Consider the following 19,931-nt stretch of genomic DNA (forward strand, 5'->3'; position numbering starts at 1 on the left):
CCCATTGATGAAAATCTCTAATGCTAGAGTGGTGGTGACCATATTATGGTGAACAGACAATTGTTCTCTGTTCCCATGGCATTACATCCTGCAGTGATGTGTTAACACTTCTCTCCCAATGATGCCTGTCATCAGTCCATGTTTAGAAATGCTGATGCTGAAATTCAGTTAAAAATAGGCTAGGTAAGCAGTGTTTACTAGTACACAATAAACAAAAACCGTCTTGGAGGCTGCTATACACCACTCTAATTGGGGGGGCTTCCTGTTTTTAGCTGTTTTCAGAACACCTAAACTTTTAATTTCTGTTTAAAGGGAGAAACTCCATTGCATACATCTTGTCGGCATGGCCTATCAAACCTTACGGCAGAGCTTCTGCAACAAGGAGCCAATCCTAATATCCAGACTGAAGAAGCAGTGCCTAGTCAGAAGGATGCATCCTCACCACCTGCATCAGAGAATGTGTATCTGCAAACTCCCCTTCATATGGCTATAGCATATAACCACCCTGATGTGGTATCAGTCATACTGGAGCAGAAAGGTAGGCTTTTGTTCAAGCTGTATCACTACTACTGGATGGCGTGATTACACAACTTTCATACCATGGCAAGCTATGTATCGTATGAGTCTTATCTGTCTCCCGTAGGCTGAGTTTTATATTTAGATTTACTCTTTTCCAAGAGTAACTTCTCAGTTGCTTGTTTAGCACAAGCTGAGACTCTGGAACATTTTTCTAGTTCTGCATTCTTCCATAATTTAATCTACTCACCTGATGTGTAAAGGCAGTGCCAGTATAGATCTGTAGTCTTAGAGGCTGGACTTAGAATGGGGGAGGCACAAGACACTCACACAAATACTAACTCCTTCAGTTTCTTTCTAGCCCTGTGTTTCAGACTGAGAATAGAAAATTGTAAACTCTTATCACGAAGGAAAAAATATTCATTTCAGGTGGATGGCAGGACTCAAGCCTAGGATCTTTGTAACCACATATCCATCCACTGTCCTTATGTCTAGATGTCTAATTGCAGCAAATACATGATATTTCTGCTCTTCCTTGGGAGGCAGGACTTGATTAAAATCCTGGGAAGTTATTGACGTGTGTGTATATATAATATGTAAAAAAAATTTTATATTATGGGTGAAGGCTGTCGAGCATTGAGCCGTGCCAACAAACTTCCCTTAAACATCCTAAGAGCTACATAAAGTGGGGAAAATTTTTGTAACGCTTCCAAAAAGTGACATGGTCATTTGGGTCAATTGAAATCCAAGTATAATAAACAGGCTTTGAGATCGCATTTTCAAGCTAACATTGATGCTTAGAAATACAGGAACACTTGTTTAACATTTGGTTAATTCTATGGTGTTGTCTTTCAGCTAATGCCCTTCATGCTACCAGCAACTTGCAAATCATTCCTGACTTCAGTCTCAAGGACTCCAGAGACCAGACCGTATTGGGACTAGCATTATGGACTGGTAAGGGTTTATAAATTCTTAGTCTGTGTAGGGAAAATAGTTGTGAAAGACTTAGTGTGCATCCTACACACAAGTCAGGAGGGGAACCATATTGAACATCACTTTTTTTTTCTGTTTATGGAACTACTGTATAGTCAAGGCTCTGTGTTTTTGTTTAAAATTAAAAGTGGGTAAAAAGGTTCAAAACATTTTACTTTTCTGAGTAAGTATCAGGGTTAACATTGGGACAAGAAGACAGAAAAAACAAATAGAGAACTAAGTGCTGAAAGTAAAAGCAGTTTAGTGCCTCGGTTTAATTCTTGAACTGATCATTAACCATATGTGTACACATGCATGGATATCTTGCACTACACTGCCTTTTATGTAACAGACAGCCTTGCATTTACACTTACGCTAACCTAATTTATTAAGGGGAACAAACCTATTGGGTTTTCTTAAAATAAGAAGTATGGTCATTTACTTGAGTGGCCCAAAATTTGGGTGAAAAATCAGTAACATTACTGTCCAACTCCTGCTTCAGAGACTTAAAGTATGTCCTTCAGGTTTTTTAGAAACCTTGTTAAACTAGAGGAAATAAAATCTTAATTAATCAGGGGGACTAATGGAAATTCACTGTAGTTCTCTGAACTTCGCACCATGGAACACTTAAGGTTCAGTTTTTTTTTATAGCCACTTTTTTAAAGCCTTGTATCTACTTTGTGACAGATTTGTCTTTTGGATTGCTTAATACACTGAGAATAATGAGCCAGCAGATGGAAAGACTATATAGTGTTCTACATGTAAAAGGAAAATTTACCCTTTCCTCAATCTAGGGGTGGGGATATGTTCCCTTCCCTATTTCTCCAAAGTTACTTTCCACTTAAATGACTCAGACAAGTCATAACTCCTTGCTCTGACACTTGTATCTAGCCATCACTTAGTATGTGTGGCCTCCATGTACTGTAGGATCGCTTTCTGGCTGTGTAAAGTGAGATCTGAACTTTATGAAAGACAAGCCAGTATGCTTAATTTTCCTTGCAGTCAGACATTTTGGTACACAGCTACTTCAGATCCATGTAATAGCTGGGAGATTTATGCATTCTATTGTCCTATTTTGGATCAGTTTAATTATCTTAAAAGCAAAAGGGTGATTGAATCTTATGGCTATGTATCTTTATTCTAGCTTGGCATTTTTAAGTGCAGTTCTGGAACTATGGCAATGCGATAGGTTAGGCACCTAAATACTATAGAGATGGACACTTAGGATTAGATGAGTGCCAAAGACACAATGTCAGTGAGATGTAAAGCTGGTGCACTAACGTGTTTGTTAGCCAAATTCAAATCCTGTCTTCAGTTAGAAGAGGAAAAACAGTGGTCTCATTCTAGCTACGTTTTTATGCACAACACAAATCCATTGCAGTTCAGCAGTTGTCACACTGATCAGGTGAGGCCTAGCATTAGACTAGCCATGGTGGTGATGATCAAGTTAAAGAAGTATCGTCAGAGCAATGCTGGAAGCCACTGTGCTATGCCTGGCTCCAAGTGTTCTAATCTTAATGAATACTAAATCCACTTTCCATTTAAGACTGACAAACAACCTTAAACAGGGGCATTAGCAGTGTGGCTGGTGGAAAAAATTAACCACCTCACCTACTTGTGAAGATAATTGTACTAATGTTAAAATTAGCTAGTGATGGTTTACAGGTAGAGACTGAGATTTTTACCTATTGCTTTATATCAAAATGTATTTAAAGATCGTTACTTCAATTTGAAGCAACTTGAAAGTTTTAGGTTAATTTTTTCAGTATATTAAAAACGGAAAGGCTTTGATAGTAATGTCTTCATGAGTAAAACTTTACAGAGGATCCTTATTGTAACTCCGTTTCTGAAGAGATAAATATTAACAAGTTGTCACTTCGCAGGCATGCACACCATAGCAGCTCAGCTACTTGGGTCTGGTGCATCCATCAATGACACCATGTCAGACGGACAGACTCTGTTACATATGGCAATACAGAGACAGGATAGCAAGAGTGCTCTCTTCTTGCTGGAACATCAAGCAGATATAAATGTCAGGTAAGTGTGTGTGTTTTTTGTGTGTGGTGGGGTGTGTATCAGTTGCTGTAGCTCTGAATTGGAAGAATACATAGGAAAAGTGGTTGACTTAAACTGCCTCTAAATGAACAGCTCAAGAGTTAAAAAGTGCCTAATTCTTGATCTCAAATCAAAGATATTGGGAGGGATATAACTTGTCCCAAAATGAGTTTTTAATTATGGTTGATGGACCACCTACAAAGTTGGTAACACACATACTATCTTCTATCCATGTCAGATTTCCTACAGATAGCAAAGGGAGGCTTGCCCAAAGATCAAGGGTTAGAACATGGCCCTAGCAGTAACTCAACTTTTTAGTTACTATTGGTGTTTGTATTCTGAATCACTCAGCGTAGTGGTATGGGGAGGGAATGACATGAAATTCTTTCTGTGCTAGATCTGCTCTCTTTTGAAACTTGTCTTTTATAGGTGCCCAGGTCTAGTAACTTTACAAAATCATGTGCATCCTTAAATCTGAGAATCCAATTTTCAGCAATAGGTTTCAAAATTCTTACCCCAGTAAGAGGAATGGAAGCACCTCAGGTCTTTAGAGCTGCTGTTGTCTGCAGACTCAAAGATAGCTTAGCATTGGTTTACACTTGATTCATCCTTTGAAGGCATTCTTCCAAATATTATGGCTAGAAACATAAAATTAAATGTAATAACACCTCATTGGTGGGAGCCAATCAATAGGCTGAGTGACACCGTTGGACTAATGCCAAACCTCCCTGTCATAGTCCATTGCCTCTAGTTCACCTTTGCTCTGAAGTAGTGGTTCATTATGGATGACTTCATGCTCCTCCCTGGCAGTAACTGCCCTAAAAAGCCATCTTTGGTTTCAACAGATGTTACCTAATTGCACCGGAAACAGACATGCTGAACCGCATCTTGATGCTGTCCATTAATACAGCAGCTTTAACCTTATGGCAGTGTTAACTGTTGGAGGAAAAATAGAAACAAAAAGACACATTAAGCTTGTGGCTAGTGACTAAATGTGGTGACATGCCCGTCCAACGTGTCTTATACGAGACACTCTTTCTAACCAAGGAGTTTAAAACCCAAGTATATGAATCAAGAGCTGATACTGATTGGTCTGCCAATAGATCACTGCAACAGAAGCTCTCTTTTTAATGAGGTGACAACAATAGACCTTATACAGCAACTGTACATATTACAGAACTCAGGATGGAGAGACTGCTCTTCAGCTAGCTATAAAAAACCAGCTTCCGCTTGTGGTTGATGCTATTTGTACCAGAGGGGCAGACATGTCCGTGCCAGATGAGAAAGGGAATCCTCCGCTATGGCTTGCCCTGGAAAATAATTTGGAAGATATTGCATCGACTCTGGTAAGACTAGCATTTTCACTGTACCCTTCAATTTTTTAGTTTGTCAGATTTTGTGGTTCACTAATAATCAGATGCTACGGAGAAGCCAAATTAATTTCTAGTACGCTAATGATGTAGGAATCAATAGCAACATGGGCTTCTGTAGCATTGTCAAATCTGGTACCAGTCTACCATATCCAAAGTGGGCTTTTAAACTTTTTTTGGAAGACTTCTTTAAACTCTTGTGTGGTGTTTTTTTTTTGTTTGTTTGTTTGTTTTTTTTTTTTTTTTTTTTTTTTTCCCTAATGAAAACTTAAATGCTCCCCGCCAACACACACTTCCCAGTGCAGTTTTTAAACTTTCATGACTCTTGAATCTCTATCATCCTTTACCCTCCCTAGTGGTTTTTTTAGGTTCCTTGAGAACTTGTTGGAAAATGTAAAGAACCAACAAAAATATAGTATTGTGGCAGGAATTAAGTATTTGCTGGACCACATGCTAATTTTTCTGTACGGGATCTAGTCTGTAAAGCTACACTAAAGCTTATATGTACCCTCCATGTAACTCTTACTGCTGAATTTGGTTTTTAACACACTTGGTGTTTTTTATAAAGCTTACAGGCTTCAACTTTTGTCTGGGGGGGAGGGGGGGGAGAAAAAAACTCATGCAGCCATTAGGTGATCCAGCAATGCTCTTACTACTATTGGGTCCTCTTTGTTGGAGACATGAGGGTATTTCAGTGGTTACTTCTGCAGGGGACCCCGTAAATAGAAAAAGGGGGGGGAACTGTCAGTAACACTAAATCAGAGGGTTTTTTTTTTAAAAAGCTGACCAGTTGAGAAAGTTTGGCTTCATAACTGTTCTCCATAAGAATGCTTCTTTTTAAGCCTAGGATTTTTGTGTGGGACCAATACATACATACTATATTAAGATGGGAAGACTGACTTTCAAATAAGTAAATACTTAGCTATTACTGTAGAGAATGACCTAAACATAAGGCATATGATGAAATGGCAGTGAGTATTAGTTAATATATCATGGTGGAAGGGAGGTGTTTCATTGCTGCTCTTTTAAAAATAAAAAATAGCCAAGTGAATGTATAACTGAGATGCAGGCATCTTAGCTTATTGTGCTTCATTCTTAATTCAGGTAAGACATGGCTGTGATGCAACTTGCTGGGGTCCAGGACCAGGTGGATGCTTACAGACACTTCTGCACAGATCTATTGATGAAAACAGTGAACAAATAGCATGCTTCCTTATTCGCAGGTCAGATATGAGTCTGTTTTACAAAGTGGTGTAGCCATGTTGGTCCCGGGATTTTAGACCAAGTGGGTGAGGCAGTATTTTTTATTGGACCAACTTCTGTTGGTGAGACAGACAAGTTTTTGAGCTACCCAGAGTTCTTCAGGTTGGTGTAGCTCAGAAGTGTCTCGGTCGGTGTCTTTCTTCTTCCCTCCCCCCCACCCCCAACAGAAGTTAATCCAATAAAAGATTCTCACTCATCTTATTGCACTGCAAAGGAAACTTTTTTTTTAAAATGTTTGTGCACCACATCTTCCTTGTTTAGAACCTTCAGACAGCACTGTCCATCATACTGAAGGGTGGTGCTGTCTTCAGCATTAACCAACACATCAGTTGGGTAACTTTTTAATGTACTCCAGAAAGACGCTTTTAACACCTGCAAACAAAGCATAGGTGTACCAGCAGAGGGTAAATGTACATCTTTCTTCTGTTTCGCACTAACAGTGGGTATGCACCCTTCATTAATCTTAATGGATTGATCATTCTCATTAAACTCAGTCTTTTTTTTAATTAGTTTTTTACTCTTTAGTGTGGAACAGGCTTCATTTATGAAGCACTGACAAAAGCGACCAGGTACACACTACATGGGAGCTCACACAGTGCTGTTTTGAAATGTCAGTTACGCTATTTAAGCGACTTCAGTTTCCTTCAGTAGTCTAACAATGAAAAGTTTAACACTTTTTTGTAGTAAAAGTGCTTTTCCCCAAGATGCATGTTAATGTGTAAATTCTCACTAGTGTTAACGATGCTACTGTAACAGATGAGGGTAAAATGAACTCTTGCAAGAGGTTTAACACATTCACAATAGCTGCTAATGAAGGTCTTGTAAGGAAAGAGCTTTCCATATTGGTTCGGAGCTGTTAGTATCAGTTCATCCATGGAAATATGATATGTTGCTGCTTTCCTTTTAGTGGTTGTGATGTAAATAGTCCTAGACAGCCAGGTGCTAATGGAGAAGGAGAAGAGGAAGCTCGTGATGGACAGACACCTCTGCATTTGGCAGCTTGCTGGGGGCTGGAAGAGGTGGTACAGTGCCTTCTAGAGTTTGGTGCCAATGTAAATGCACAGGTATGTAGAAATATATGTAGGTTTTCTTTTTAAAAAAGTAAAGACACTCTTGTAAACCATCTCTTTTCAGTTTCCTTGCCGCTTTTGATTTATCATGGGAATCTTTTTGTCACTATTTTGGTGTCAATATGTTGCGTCTTTAAAATAGACTATTCAGTGCTCTCCCTTCGTACCCACACATTTTGGAAGGTTTTTTGTCCTGATTGGACTGGGGAGATCTACTCAACTGTCATACATGTGTGCAACTTCATAATAGAGATGGTTTCCAAATGGTAGCCATGTTAGTCGTCTTCATCAAAAAGAATGATGAGTACTTGTGGCACCTTAGACTAAAATTTATTTGGGCATAAGCTTTCGTAGGCTAAAACCCACTTCATTGGATGCATGAAGTGGGTTTTAGCCCACGAAAGCTTATGCCCAAATAAATGTTAGTCTCTAAGGTGCCACAAGTACTCATAGCTCTTTTTGATGAGAGAGGTTTATCGCTTTCCATATATTATTTCCTCTGGATTCTAGAAAGTGAACTTTCAAAATAATAAAAACAATTAAGAATTCTAATAAAACCCTGAACTTAGGGTGCATCCATGCCCCAAAGGTCCTGCCTGACTATCCAAAATGTTCTGTTTGACTAGATGTATGACATTGGTTTGTTAGAACTGCAATCCCATATGTAACTACATGTATATAGGAAATGATTCATATGATCCATTCCAAAACTTCCACCAATCTGAAAACAAATCTTAGCATAGTCTGCATGTCAGGTAATCCAGAAAGTATCTTCGTTTATGTTACATCAATTAAGACACTTTTAGATCAGATTCTTAGTGTTTGCTTGATCCATGGAATTTTCTGGTATGTTCAGTGCTTATTTCTCCTCTAGAAACAAGTCCTAAATGCCTCAATAGCTACTGTTTTCATCTACTCTATTTGTGTTAACTAACACCCTTAAGTAAATATACCAATGTGCTTGCATGATGCAGGAAGTGCAAAGAAACCATTTTTTAACTTGAAATAGGCAGGTGGGAGGTATAGGGGAGGGGAATGTTCAAGTAGTCCATAGCTGAAATAGTAAGTCTTACTGATATTTTCTTGAGGGTTTCTTCAGTGGGCACATTGTGGACCCAACTGCTAAATACTCATGAATCCAACAATATGTGGCTCTTATGGGACAGGGAGAAGCAGTATTTGAGAATGTGAATCTGCTTGTTTGAACAGGTAGCCCAGATTATTAAAGTCTATTTCCCAAGGACAAAGCCAATCTGTGTTACTGTTAAAATAACAGAGGCTTTAACGGTTTTTCTTAAATAATTTAGTACCTTTAAATCCCCCCCCCCCCCCATCAGACTATATATCCCACACTTGCTGTACTACTTCTGTCTGTTTTAGAGACGAGAGGAAGCTTCTGCCTATTGCTATAGTTCTGATATGCAATGTGAACTTCGTGGTCTCTATTTGTAGGATGCAGAGGGAAGAACTCCAATCCATGTTGCCATTAGCAACCAGCATAATGTCATCATTCAGCTGATGATTTCACATCCAGAAATCCGATTGAATATGCGTGACCGGCAGGGCATGACTCCATTTGCATGTGCTATGACCTACAAGAATAACAAAGCCGCAGAGGCAATCCTGAAGCGGGAGGCAGGAGCTGCTGAACAGGTAAGGTGGGGATATGATCTGCGTATTGGGTTCTTTAACTGACTAGATGCACAGGTGTGTTAGTAACCTATGCCCTGCAGAGATTATGCTTTATTTTGCTCTTAGCTAGTTTATTCCAGATATTAATCCAGTGTGGCATGAAACCAAGGCCTCCTAGAAACCAAAGGCTACCTGTGTTGAAGTGGTGTGCTGAGCCTTGGCGTCCTCATTGTTCTATATAGTGTCTTGTCAGTTCCTATAGCCATGTTATCTCCACATCACGCTCAGCATAAATTGAAGGGTGAGCCCAGGCAGACTTTATTTAGTAGTAATAAAATTTTAAAAAGCCAGGAGAAGCAGCGTGCCAATAACTTGGTAGTGAAATAAAACTTGTTTCAAGCTGTCTTGTTACAGACTTCTACTGAAGTAAAAGGCTAGAACAGTGTTATAAATTCTTAATTTTAAGTTAACTCTTTTGTGGGTTAAGTACTGGCATTTGGACAGCTTGTTCTGAAGCAGGAAAACACCACTCTTAGTTGTGACTTAGCAATGCAATGTAAAACTGTGGAACCTTCACCTGTATTGTCAGGCTTTTTGGTGGAAATTTCGGACATCTGTTCAGCAGTCTTCTCCTCCTACCTGGTGTAAGTTAACTACCTATTGAGTATTTTGGGTGCATAGTTAAATCCGTTACCTGCACTATCTAAAAACCTTGTTTTCCGTGAAGTATAATATAATCCTAAAAATCTGTGGTGCACTACTTAATGCTGCCTTTAAGGCACATGTGAACAGTGCCATGCACTCACTGGTTTCCATGCCCCCACCTCACCAAGTATAATCATGTGAGCACATCTTGCATTAGTGTGTTGGGATTGTATGTTGCCTTCCCTTGCACTAACTGTTATACTCATGTAAATACATTTAACCAAAATAATGTGTTCCACAAATAACAGAACTGTTAACCTGTTTTGCCTATTTCATTAAAATATTCTCCAACCTGCAATTAGACCTAGAAATTAATAACAAGATAGGAGATGTAGAGAGATACAAAAATCAAACAATACAAGCTTGTAAAATACTGGGTTGAAAATGGAGGACCTCTTTAAGAGTTTAGCAAATGCTTTCAGCCATATTTCATGGCAACTTAGAATCAGTTGCAGGGAATTGATGCTATCCAGTGGGTGGTCTCCATCTCTAACATCTGGTTTTACAGTGAAAGAATGAGAATGGGCTCTCTGCTTGCAGATAATGACTGAGATGAGGGCAGCAGGTATCTCTTATTTGTATTGTAGCATGTAGGAGCCTTGGTGATTGACGACGTTCTGTTTGTACAGAACATCGTCAGTCCCTTTTCTCCAAGGAGCTTAGTCTAAATACAAGACCAGAGAAAACGTGTGGATATAGACACACAAGGAAACAATGGGGCGTTATTGGTCAGCATGATGGGCAGATGTCTCAGTGCACCAGCAGCCTAAAAGATTGTCGAGTTTGTGGGCAGCACAGCTAAGTCGTCTTTAAGGAGCGATGTGAAGGATAAGGAGTTTTGCAAATATTTAAAGGAAGCTCCAGCATGGGAGCAAACAATTCTTATTTGGAAGCTTAACAGGTGGGTGATGGAGGCTGGCATCATTGGCCATTTCAGGGAGAGGTTGACCTTTTTTATACTGAATGAGAGATGGTAGGCTCTGAAGGGCCTCATAGGTGAAAACAAGTAGCTGATGTTTTGTATGATTGAAGGGGAACTGGTAGAGGGGGTTCACAGGGAAGGGTGATGTGGTCAAAGTGACAGGGTAGGAAAATGATCTTTGCAGTAGCATTCTGAAAGGATGAGAGTGGGGCAAGATTGCATTTCTCAAAGCTAGAGAAAAAGAGGATTCAATAATTGAGACCTTGTGCCTTGGAGCATATGTCTAGATAAACAGAGCTCCAGTGATCATCCAACAATAGACTTGATCTGTCTTGCTCTTCAGAAATGCCTTTATGTAAGGCTTCACTGTATGCACATGTTCTCTCTCACTGCCTCAGGTGGATAACAAAGGTCGGAACTTCCTCCACATAGCTGTTCAGAACTCTGATATTGAGAGTGTGCTCTTCCTGATCAGTGTCCAAGCTAATGTGAATTCTAGAGTCCAGGATGCTTCTAAGCTAACACCTTTACATCTAGCTGTACAAGCGGGCTCAGAAATTATTGTGCGCAATCTGGTATGTACTGGAGAAGATTCTAATGAATTTGAACTTAATGTACTTGATTTTTCTTTAAGTGTCTCAATACCAATTATAAACCTTGCTAAAATAGCTCAACAGTCACCTAGAGTCTACAGCATTAAACTGGGAGTTGAGAGCGATCTGTCATAGTACCAAGTCTTGGCCTAATTTGATATGACCACTTAATATCTGCCTCAGTTCATCTCTGTATAATAGGGATATTTGCCTCACATCTAGAGGTGGTGTGAGAACTAATTGGAAAGCATTTATGTAATGCATTGAAGTGGAAATGATCTAGTGTACTGGCTGCTAATATTCTCAAAGGAGACCTTTTAGGGATCTCTTCATTCTCATGTCTCCCATCAGCTTCTTGCAGGTGCGAAGGTGAACGAGCTGACTAAGCACCGCCAGACTGCTCTCCACCTAGCTGCTCAGCAGGACCTGCCCACAATTTGCTCTGTCCTTCTAGAGAATGGAGTGGACTTTGCAGCTGTGGATGAAAATGGAAATAATGGTAAATGTATCTACTTCTAAAATTTTGCAAATCTTTGCAGTTTAGCAATCCAGCTCTTGGTATCCCCTGGTTTGGGAGCTGGCTGCTGGGTGGATTGCAATTTCTTCAAGGGTATGAAAGGAACAGGGTAAGTCATAGAAATCTAACTTAAAAAGTGTGTGTGTGGGGGGGGGGGAGGGACCTGACTTTGCCAGGCTTCCTAATGACTCTGGGATGTCAAGAATGCCACTTGAACCTTGGATTTCTCTTTCCCCATCCCCAGCTCTTCATCTGGCAGTGATGCATGGTCGTCTAAACAATATCCGTATCCTCCTGACAGAATGTAATGTGGATGCTGAAGCCTTTAATCTTCGGTAAATACTGCTGTTACATATTCTGCATGAACACAGACTTTATTAGATCATAAGCAACTTTAAAAAATGTGTGCATATAAATACAACTGCATCAAAACTTTTTTCAGTTCTCTAGATTTAACTTAAAAGTTGACAATTGATGCACTTTCAAGGTGCACAAAGCAATAAATGTTCAAAATCACTTCATTCAAACACCTCTTAGCAATTTCAGTATCTTTTCTCAGCATGAATTAAGCATTGAACTCTAAATCACTAATTCAAGAAAACAATGAACTTTAATTACCCATGATGTGCTTTAAAACTGGCTGCCACACTGCTTTATGGACAAGTCAGTCTGAAGCTGACTGATCAATAATAAGAGTATAAACACATCTTGGTCTGCATAACATATAGATCCGTTGCAATATCTGTGTATCTTGTGTTGTCAGAGGTCAGTCACCAATGCACATTCTGGGACATTATGGGAAAGATAATGCAGCAGCCATCTGTGAGCTCTTCTTAGAATGTATGCCAGAATATCCTCTAGACAAACCTGATGCTGAAGGAAACACAGGTAACCAGAATATAGTATTTCTTGAATCTGAATGTTGCTGTTTTAAAAAATACTGTGCAATTGATGTGAACTGAGGAAAGCATGACTAGTTGGCATTATACTTGTAAAACTGAGATGCACATATTCAATTAATAAATTTTTAAATCTATTACTAATTTGTAAGACCAGATTAAAAGTTGTCACAGTTCCAAGATAACGGCACCTGTGATCTCTTTATGGGCTCTTAGAGTTTGCCTCCCTTACACTCCGGACCTCTAGCCATCAGGACCTCCTCTCTCCAGAGAGAGTTAGGCTGCAAACTCCTGCAATTCATCAATTTATCCTCAAGATAATGCTGAACTGAAGTCAGACCTGATGAGATAATGACAGGACTAACCAGTGATCACCCCGGTTTCGTAAAGTGAAATACTATTTATTGTTTGTAAAGATGCTTGTTTTCTCTGAATAAACAGCAGGCCTAGCTTATCAGCCAGTTACCCATCATCTTCCTAGGGATTCTGATAGGATTAAAGTAGTGCAAGGTCTGTCTCTTGGTCATAGTTCTGTCAGTTCTTGGATCCAGTGTATGTGACTTCTCTACATCAGAGTAGTCGCTTCCATACATTTGTCAATTCTTTGCTTGCCACGCCTCTTGAACCAGGTAAAAGTAGTCTGTCCAATTTCCCACAAGGGTTGAGACCTTTTTTCTCCAGAGTTATTACCTGCCTAGGGATTTGCACTACTTATTCATAGTGACTTCAGCTCCTGCAGGAAACCCTGTATCTTGCCCATTGAGTTAGGAATACAATCACTAGCCCATATCACACTTGTAAAGTTGACGCAGTAGTCCTTGAATATTCCACGTGTCCATACCATCTGTCGTACAAGTATCTCCATGTGTTATATCTGTGAATGTGGGGAAAATTAGTCTGCCCCAGTAGGGAAATGTCTGCCTTTGCTTTTCAGTGCTTCTCTTGGCCTATATGAAGGGAAATGCTAACTTGTGCCGTGCTATAGTGAGAGCTGGGGCTCGTCTTGGGGTTAACAATAACCAAGGAGTCAATATCTTCAACTACCAAGTTGCTACAAAACAGCTTCTCTTTAGACTTTTGGGTAAGTACATTTAGCACTCAAGTTTAATAAAAAAAAAAAAAGCGCCTAGGCTTTTTTATCAGTGAGACCTGCTTAGTCAGACCACTAATTTAGGGTCCCAACTTTGAGGGGGGCTGGGCTCCCACAAATTCCACCCCGTTCACCAAGAGTTGCAAGCGCTCATACCTTTGCCTGACCTTTTCAGTGGATCTGTGCTTAACTTCAGGCACTTGGGCTTAAACTCTGGCCATAACTCTTAAAACTGTCCCCCTTTTAAAAAAGAGGAAGGTAATCTACTAACATCACATTGGTTTTCAAAGTGAAACATTTGTTAAATATACCCCTTGACCACTTGCTGTGTGCTCTTTGCACGTGTCTTGGACAATGAGAACACCTTTCTGGTACTCATTTAATGTTGCACTTTAATTGCAAACATTTGCAAGAGAATCCAGCTTCCATTGACTTAATACTTCAGAAAATTCTACTAAACTGTCTGAACTTTGGCACTAAATATGCTAAATACAGTTTTATTAAGGTTGGTGGGCCCTTGTTCAGCTGTTTGAATCTGTGATAGCAGCGATCTAAGCTCTGAAAACAGGGGCAAGGTGACCATTCTAAATATAGTCCATAAAAATGTTTTTGAGCTATGAAGGGGGAGAGACTTGTTTCAAGGGACATACACCCTTGAAGAACCTGTGTATCAACTTCCTTACAGATATGCTGTCAAAAGAACCTCCCTGGTGTGATGGCTCCAACTGCTATGAATGCACTGCCAAGTTTGGAGTCACAACAAGGAAGCATCATTGGTAACTTAATTTATTAAACATTACTACTCTCCCCCAATGACTAATTTTCAGAATATAGCTGGCTTGGTTTAAGTAGTCTTGGAAGAATCAATCTTCTCTGGAGGTATAAAATGCATGTGGATTGATCTGTCTGAATTAAAGCCCTCTTCCATATCCTACTTCAATTGCTAGGTAGAAGAGGTTTTTTCCAGAGCCCCATGGCTACCATCTGAATGACTGGCTGTTGGGCAGTAAGCTGCCTGCAGTTGCATGTAAGGAAGGCAGGTAACTGTCAAGGGAACTCCTTTTTCATCAGGGGTGAGAAGCCACTTGCAGTGTTGAGAGCTGGGGTGTTGGAGAGGGAAACCTGCTGTAAGCTGTGTAGTTGTAGCCATGGTGGTCCCAAGATATGAGACACCAGGTGGGTGAGGAATATCTTTTACTGGACCAACTTCTTGTCCCTCACCAACAGAGGTTGGGCCAATAAGATATGACCTCACCCACCCTGTCTTGGGAAACTGCTGTTGATTATAGTGGGGCTATAGCAAAGAAGGAAAGCCACGGACTCTGAAAGCAGTCTGACCGTCTATTGGCTTTTGGTCCCATACACATTTTTGTAGAACTTCAGAGTTACGAACTTGCCCATCAGCCCCACACCTCATTTGGAACTGGAAGTATACCATCAAGAAGCAGCAGAGACGGGGGGGGGAGAGAAGCAAATGCAGTACAGTACTATGAAATGTAAATTATTAAAGCAGCATTTTTCTTGTAAATGTTTGAAAGAACAGCCATAATGTTTTGTTAAAACCTCCTTTTTCAAGGTGTTTGTAAATCTAAGGTTCTACTGTATATGAAAAGTGCTTCAAATGCAGGTGTTCCTAGCAGGAGTCTACCAGTTTCTTTGCCCTATGTGGCCATAGATGCTTTTTCTGAACTAATCTGCAAAGCTGATGTAGCCTGCTCTGGCTAATATTTCTCATTGGGTTCAAAGTGAAGGCTTCTATCCCACACTCATCAGGGAAGCTGTAGTAGAAACCTAATTGTAATCCAGGCTTGAATATGTTGGCTACTATTAGGCTTTTCAGTAGGGACTGATGAGACATACAGCCAAGGTGCATGCAAGGGACAAACATCACCTAGATGGGGAGATAAAGTTATTTAACTGCTGTAGCTCCCTTGGTGGGACTAGCAAAACAGCTTCCAGTGTTTAAGGATCAATATCTGAGATAATCTGAGGAATTAGTAACACACTCATTTATGGAGTCTTAGGGTATGTCTTTGCTACCCGCCGTACCGGGATGGATATATCGCGTCTCGTTAAGGTGCGATATAGCGATCACCGAACGCACTCATCGTCGACTCTGGAATTCCACCAGAGCGAGCGAGGATATCGCAGTCGACGGGGGAGCCACTGCCATCAATCCTGCACCGTGTGGACCCCAGGAAATTCAATCCAAGATACTTTGACTTCAGCTACGCTATTCGTGTAGCTGAAGTTGCATATCTTGGATCAATTCCCCCTCCCAGTGTAGACCAGCCCTTACTCACTTAATGTTAGTTAACTCTCCTCAGATTAGGCTGGCGTGTTTCTCTAAGCTAGAACTGATTCTAGTTAGTGTTTGATACAGAAAATGAAATTGGATTCTAGAGCAGTATTGGTATGGGAAGAGCTGGAGCTATTAACTGCTCCTATAATAAGTGTTGTCTTAGCAAGAAGATGGCTCCAGTGATTGGTAAAGAACTCTAGTGGAAGCAGTTCTTATTTCTGCCACCAGACACTGGGGTCTCTTATATAAAGGAATCAGCCACTTACTGTAAAGGATGACTCTTTTTTTGTAACCTCTCAAACACTAAAACATTGACCCTTCTCTCTCACCAGGGTGTCTGAGCATATAACATGGGCTTCATTGTTTTGAGGTTGAGATTATAAACAACTAACTCAGGGGTAGGCAACCTATGGCACATGTGCCGAAGGCGGCACGCGAGCTGATTTTTCAGTGGCACTCACACTGCCCAGGTCCTGGCCACTGGTCTGGGGGGCTCTGCATTTTAATTTAATTTTAAATGAAGTTCTTAAACATTTTAAAAACGTTACTTTACATACAACAATAGTTTAGTTATATGTTAGACTTAAAGAGATCTTCTAAAAACGTTAAAATGTATTACTGGCACTCGAAACCTTAAATTAGAGTGAATGAATGAAGACTTGGCACACCACTTCTGAAAGGCTGCTGACCCCTGAACTAACTCATGCTTTTCTCTCCTCCCCTCCCTCCCCCCACAGCCGCCACTGTGGACGTCTGCTCTGCCATAGATGCTCAACAAAGGAGATTCCCATCATAAAATTTGACTTAAACAAGCCTGTTCGAGTTTGCAACATCTGCTTTGACGTCTTGACTCTGGGAGGAGTCTCCTAGTATGTTGTGGGAGTAGGGGGATTCTCGGTCAGTGCTCTTCAGACAGCAGCTCTGCTAGCAAGCCCTGTACGCAGGAAAGGGGAGGCCTATACATGTCTTCCTTTGGCAATAGACTGAACTAATTAAGGACCATGTTATGATATATTCCAGTATAAATGATTTTGTATGACTATAAGTATGTTGGGCTGTGATAGACTTCACTAGTAAATGAATTGGAGTGATAAACCTGAATTGAGATAGACCCTCCTAGTTGCCACAGGCCTGGGAATTAAAATTGCATTAGCCTGGTGTCCTGTGCTGATAGGAATAACAAACAGGTCTGTGCTTGCCCTGGTGGATTGCATTGAGCTACTCTAAAGTCTTGCCGTTTTCAGGCTATTTAAGAAGAGATGGCACTAAGTTTTTCAGGGGTAAATAGTAACTTTGCATTGTCTTCAAAGATGAGTGTTCCCTTTCTCCATAGAAGGCTCTTTTTATAAAACTGGATTCTGCTGTGACAGCCATGACCTACTTTGAGTTAAATCTTTAAACAGGGTTTAAAGGGGCATAGCTGAAGAATCGTGGCCTTACAAGAGAGAGCTTTCCAATATCTCTGATTATAAAGGACTCAGAATTGCAGTTCCACATATTGATACCTCCTGAGTAAATGTCTCATTAGCTCCAGCATGTTCAAGAGGATTTGCAGGCTCCTTTTAATTGGCAGACATTCTTCATGGCTGCTAGAACGGATGAAGTCCACACTTTTGTTGTACTATTTGCATCAGTGGTCTTTCTGGCTTGAAAACAATTCTTGTGTAACTTAAGTGCTCCAAGAACAGACCTAAGCTTACACTAATTGAAGAAGAAACACTAAAGGAAAACAGATTGGGTAGTTGTACTTGGAGCAAAGGAATACTGGGCTGGAGCTGCAGTTATGAATCCTACGAGATGCTAGTTACTAGTAGCAGTTTTCTTGGATCTAAAGACTATGGGTTAATCAGTGCACGACGGAACCAGCAACTCCACTGAGATAAAGCTGCTTCTGCACTTCTAGACTGTCAGAACAGGTCTCCAAATCCAGCAGAATGGCCAGTTATTGGCAGTATTTGGAGGTTCAGTATCAAATGTTAGGCAGTTGGTTGGGGGTTGTAGGAAGGAGTTCTGACTGCACTGTGAAACAGCCTGGTGTCAAACCTTTGCACACTATAATGGCAATCGGGTTTTTTCTGGCCTGGCTGTGGTCCCTCTTAAATATGCTGAACCTATGAAACAATGACACAGGTCCCCCCCACCCCCAAAGTAGCCCATAAATCACTTAGCTGCTAGTAAGCACTTACTCTGGTGAACTGGCTGTTGTATGATAGGCAAAAGTGTCAGTTTAATGTGTACTTGCCTTGTTAGTTTTTTAGCCCTGGGAGATAAATGTAGACCAGACTACATGCAGCATTCCCCATCTCTGCTCCACGAACAAATCAGTTGTGTATATATTTTTTAGTATTCATTAACCACTACTATGTGATACAGTGCGTGCAATAGGGGTGCAGATATTCATAACTTTAATTTCCTGGTCTTCTGGAATAGTGACATGTCCAGTATCTATTGCCTATATATGTAAAATGAGCCGATAAACCAGAGTGCTACTTTTTTTATATTTCTGTGATTTATAGGATATTTGCTTTATGCTAGGCAAAATTGGGCTTGTGCAGTAAAATAAAGACCTAACACCCATCTAGTGCATTTCAGATGGAATCTTAGTTCACTGATCGGTTTTCCAACATATGTTGGTGCAAAAACTGGAACCCTGAACTTAATAACACTAGAGTGAAATAATGGACCAACTTTGTTTTCATTCTCTATCAGTGCAAATCATGTTGGTTGTTTTTCCAATAAAGGACAAATACTGCCACTTTCTTAAAAGGTGGTATTCTTTAATATAAACAGTATATCTAACTTTGAATATCAACTTGCAGCAGACTTGTTCTGAGACACTTGAGAAGCTGGCATGAATGAGTCTCAAAAGCACTTAATTACAAAGCATGACAGTTTAAATGATCAAAAGAAATCCTGGACAATCTAAGAATAATCATGTATCACTTCTGATTGTTTTAAAATGTCAGTAACTCATCAAGGGTTTGCATAAGTTAAATTCCCATTTACCATGTTAAAATTGCAAATGGATAAAGTATCAGTTCAAAGAAATGATTGTCTTGTCAGTTTAACTGGTTGACTAACCACATCCAGTGATCAAGTGTAACTTTTCACATTTGCTTGCTGTCTTTTCCACTTAAAACCTGTCAAGAGGAGGAAAGATGCAGCACTAGAGGATAGGAGTGGTTATTCCAAAGTCATTTGCATAGTGATTCATAAATGGACTTTGTTAAGAAGTTGACAAGACTTGATCTGTCGAGTGCTTTACAGCAATTAGTCTCAAAAGGATTAGAATATTTGACTTGTCGAATTGAGTTATTTGGCCCCTTACCATTATCAATAGGCTTGCTTTTAAAGTCCAGTAAGGCAGATCTGACTTCCAGTTTTACTTCAATTTGGGAAGGCCTCTGGGATGTGCTTGGCAGTCTTTACAGTAGATCCAGAGCAGGTTCAGTTTCTCATACTAGCCTACTCTTACATGTTGCAAACTCACTTTCGAGGGGTGGGATAGAAATTAATGATGGCTTTAAAAATGCAACAATCCTAAATCCTCTGGTAAATCCTACCTAGCACTTTTAAAGTACACCAGCATTTGTTTTGAAACTGTCATCTCTGCCTCACTGGAATTTAAAGGCAGCTATGAGTATGAATAGCCCTTCCATGTACAACCTGAAATGTGCATCTGAGATTAAATTTGTCAAATTTCTGTTAAGAGAATTTGTTACTTTGAATTCAAAGTGCCTTTACTGTGTTTTCTTGGCAACTATCTTAAAAATTATTAAACAAATTTGTAAACATTGTTTTCTGCCAGATTTAACCCCCCACACACAAAAGTTGAGCTATAGGCAGCCCAAACTACCTAGTGTTCCCCCATCTTTTACCTCATAACTAAAGACCTAATGTTTACATTTTCCCCCCACACACACCCCACCCCAGGGTTTGAAGTTTACCACACCTCAGCTTCATTTCCAGTAAACACTATCTACCTGGTGTGCTTTTTTTTTTTTCTTCTCACAGCTCTTCGTGTT

The 19,931-nt window shown here is 40.1% G+C and overlaps 1 protein-coding gene across 1 annotated transcript in view; it reads left to right on the forward strand.

The window, feature by feature from the left end:
• ANKFY1 (ankyrin repeat and FYVE domain containing 1) overlaps positions 1–19,592 on the forward strand; it is a 50,513-nt gene extending 30,921 nt beyond the window's left edge. The window contains exons 12-25 of the mRNA XM_054008337.1: positions 313–538; positions 1,372–1,470; positions 3,372–3,525; positions 4,721–4,889; positions 6,018–6,136; positions 7,084–7,240; positions 8,699–8,899; positions 10,904–11,080; positions 11,450–11,597; positions 11,860–11,950; positions 12,379–12,503; positions 13,449–13,595; positions 14,290–14,380; positions 16,644–19,592. Of these exons, the coding sequence (XP_053864312.1) occupies positions 313–538; positions 1,372–1,470; positions 3,372–3,525; positions 4,721–4,889; positions 6,018–6,136; positions 7,084–7,240; positions 8,699–8,899; positions 10,904–11,080; positions 11,450–11,597; positions 11,860–11,950; positions 12,379–12,503; positions 13,449–13,595; positions 14,290–14,380; positions 16,644–16,776 (2,037 nt within the window). The 3' untranslated portion in view covers positions 16,777–19,592. The remainder of the gene's footprint in view (positions 1–312; positions 539–1,371; positions 1,471–3,371; positions 3,526–4,720; positions 4,890–6,017; positions 6,137–7,083; positions 7,241–8,698; positions 8,900–10,903; positions 11,081–11,449; positions 11,598–11,859; positions 11,951–12,378; positions 12,504–13,448; positions 13,596–14,289; positions 14,381–16,643) is intronic.
• Positions 19,593–19,931: the final 339 nt, after the last annotated feature.

Source organism: Malaclemys terrapin, chromosome 18, assembly GCF_027887155.1.
Source record: "Malaclemys terrapin pileata isolate rMalTer1 chromosome 18, rMalTer1.hap1, whole genome shotgun sequence".
In the NCBI taxonomy this organism is placed as follows: Eukaryota; Metazoa; Chordata; order Testudines; family Emydidae; genus Malaclemys; species Malaclemys terrapin.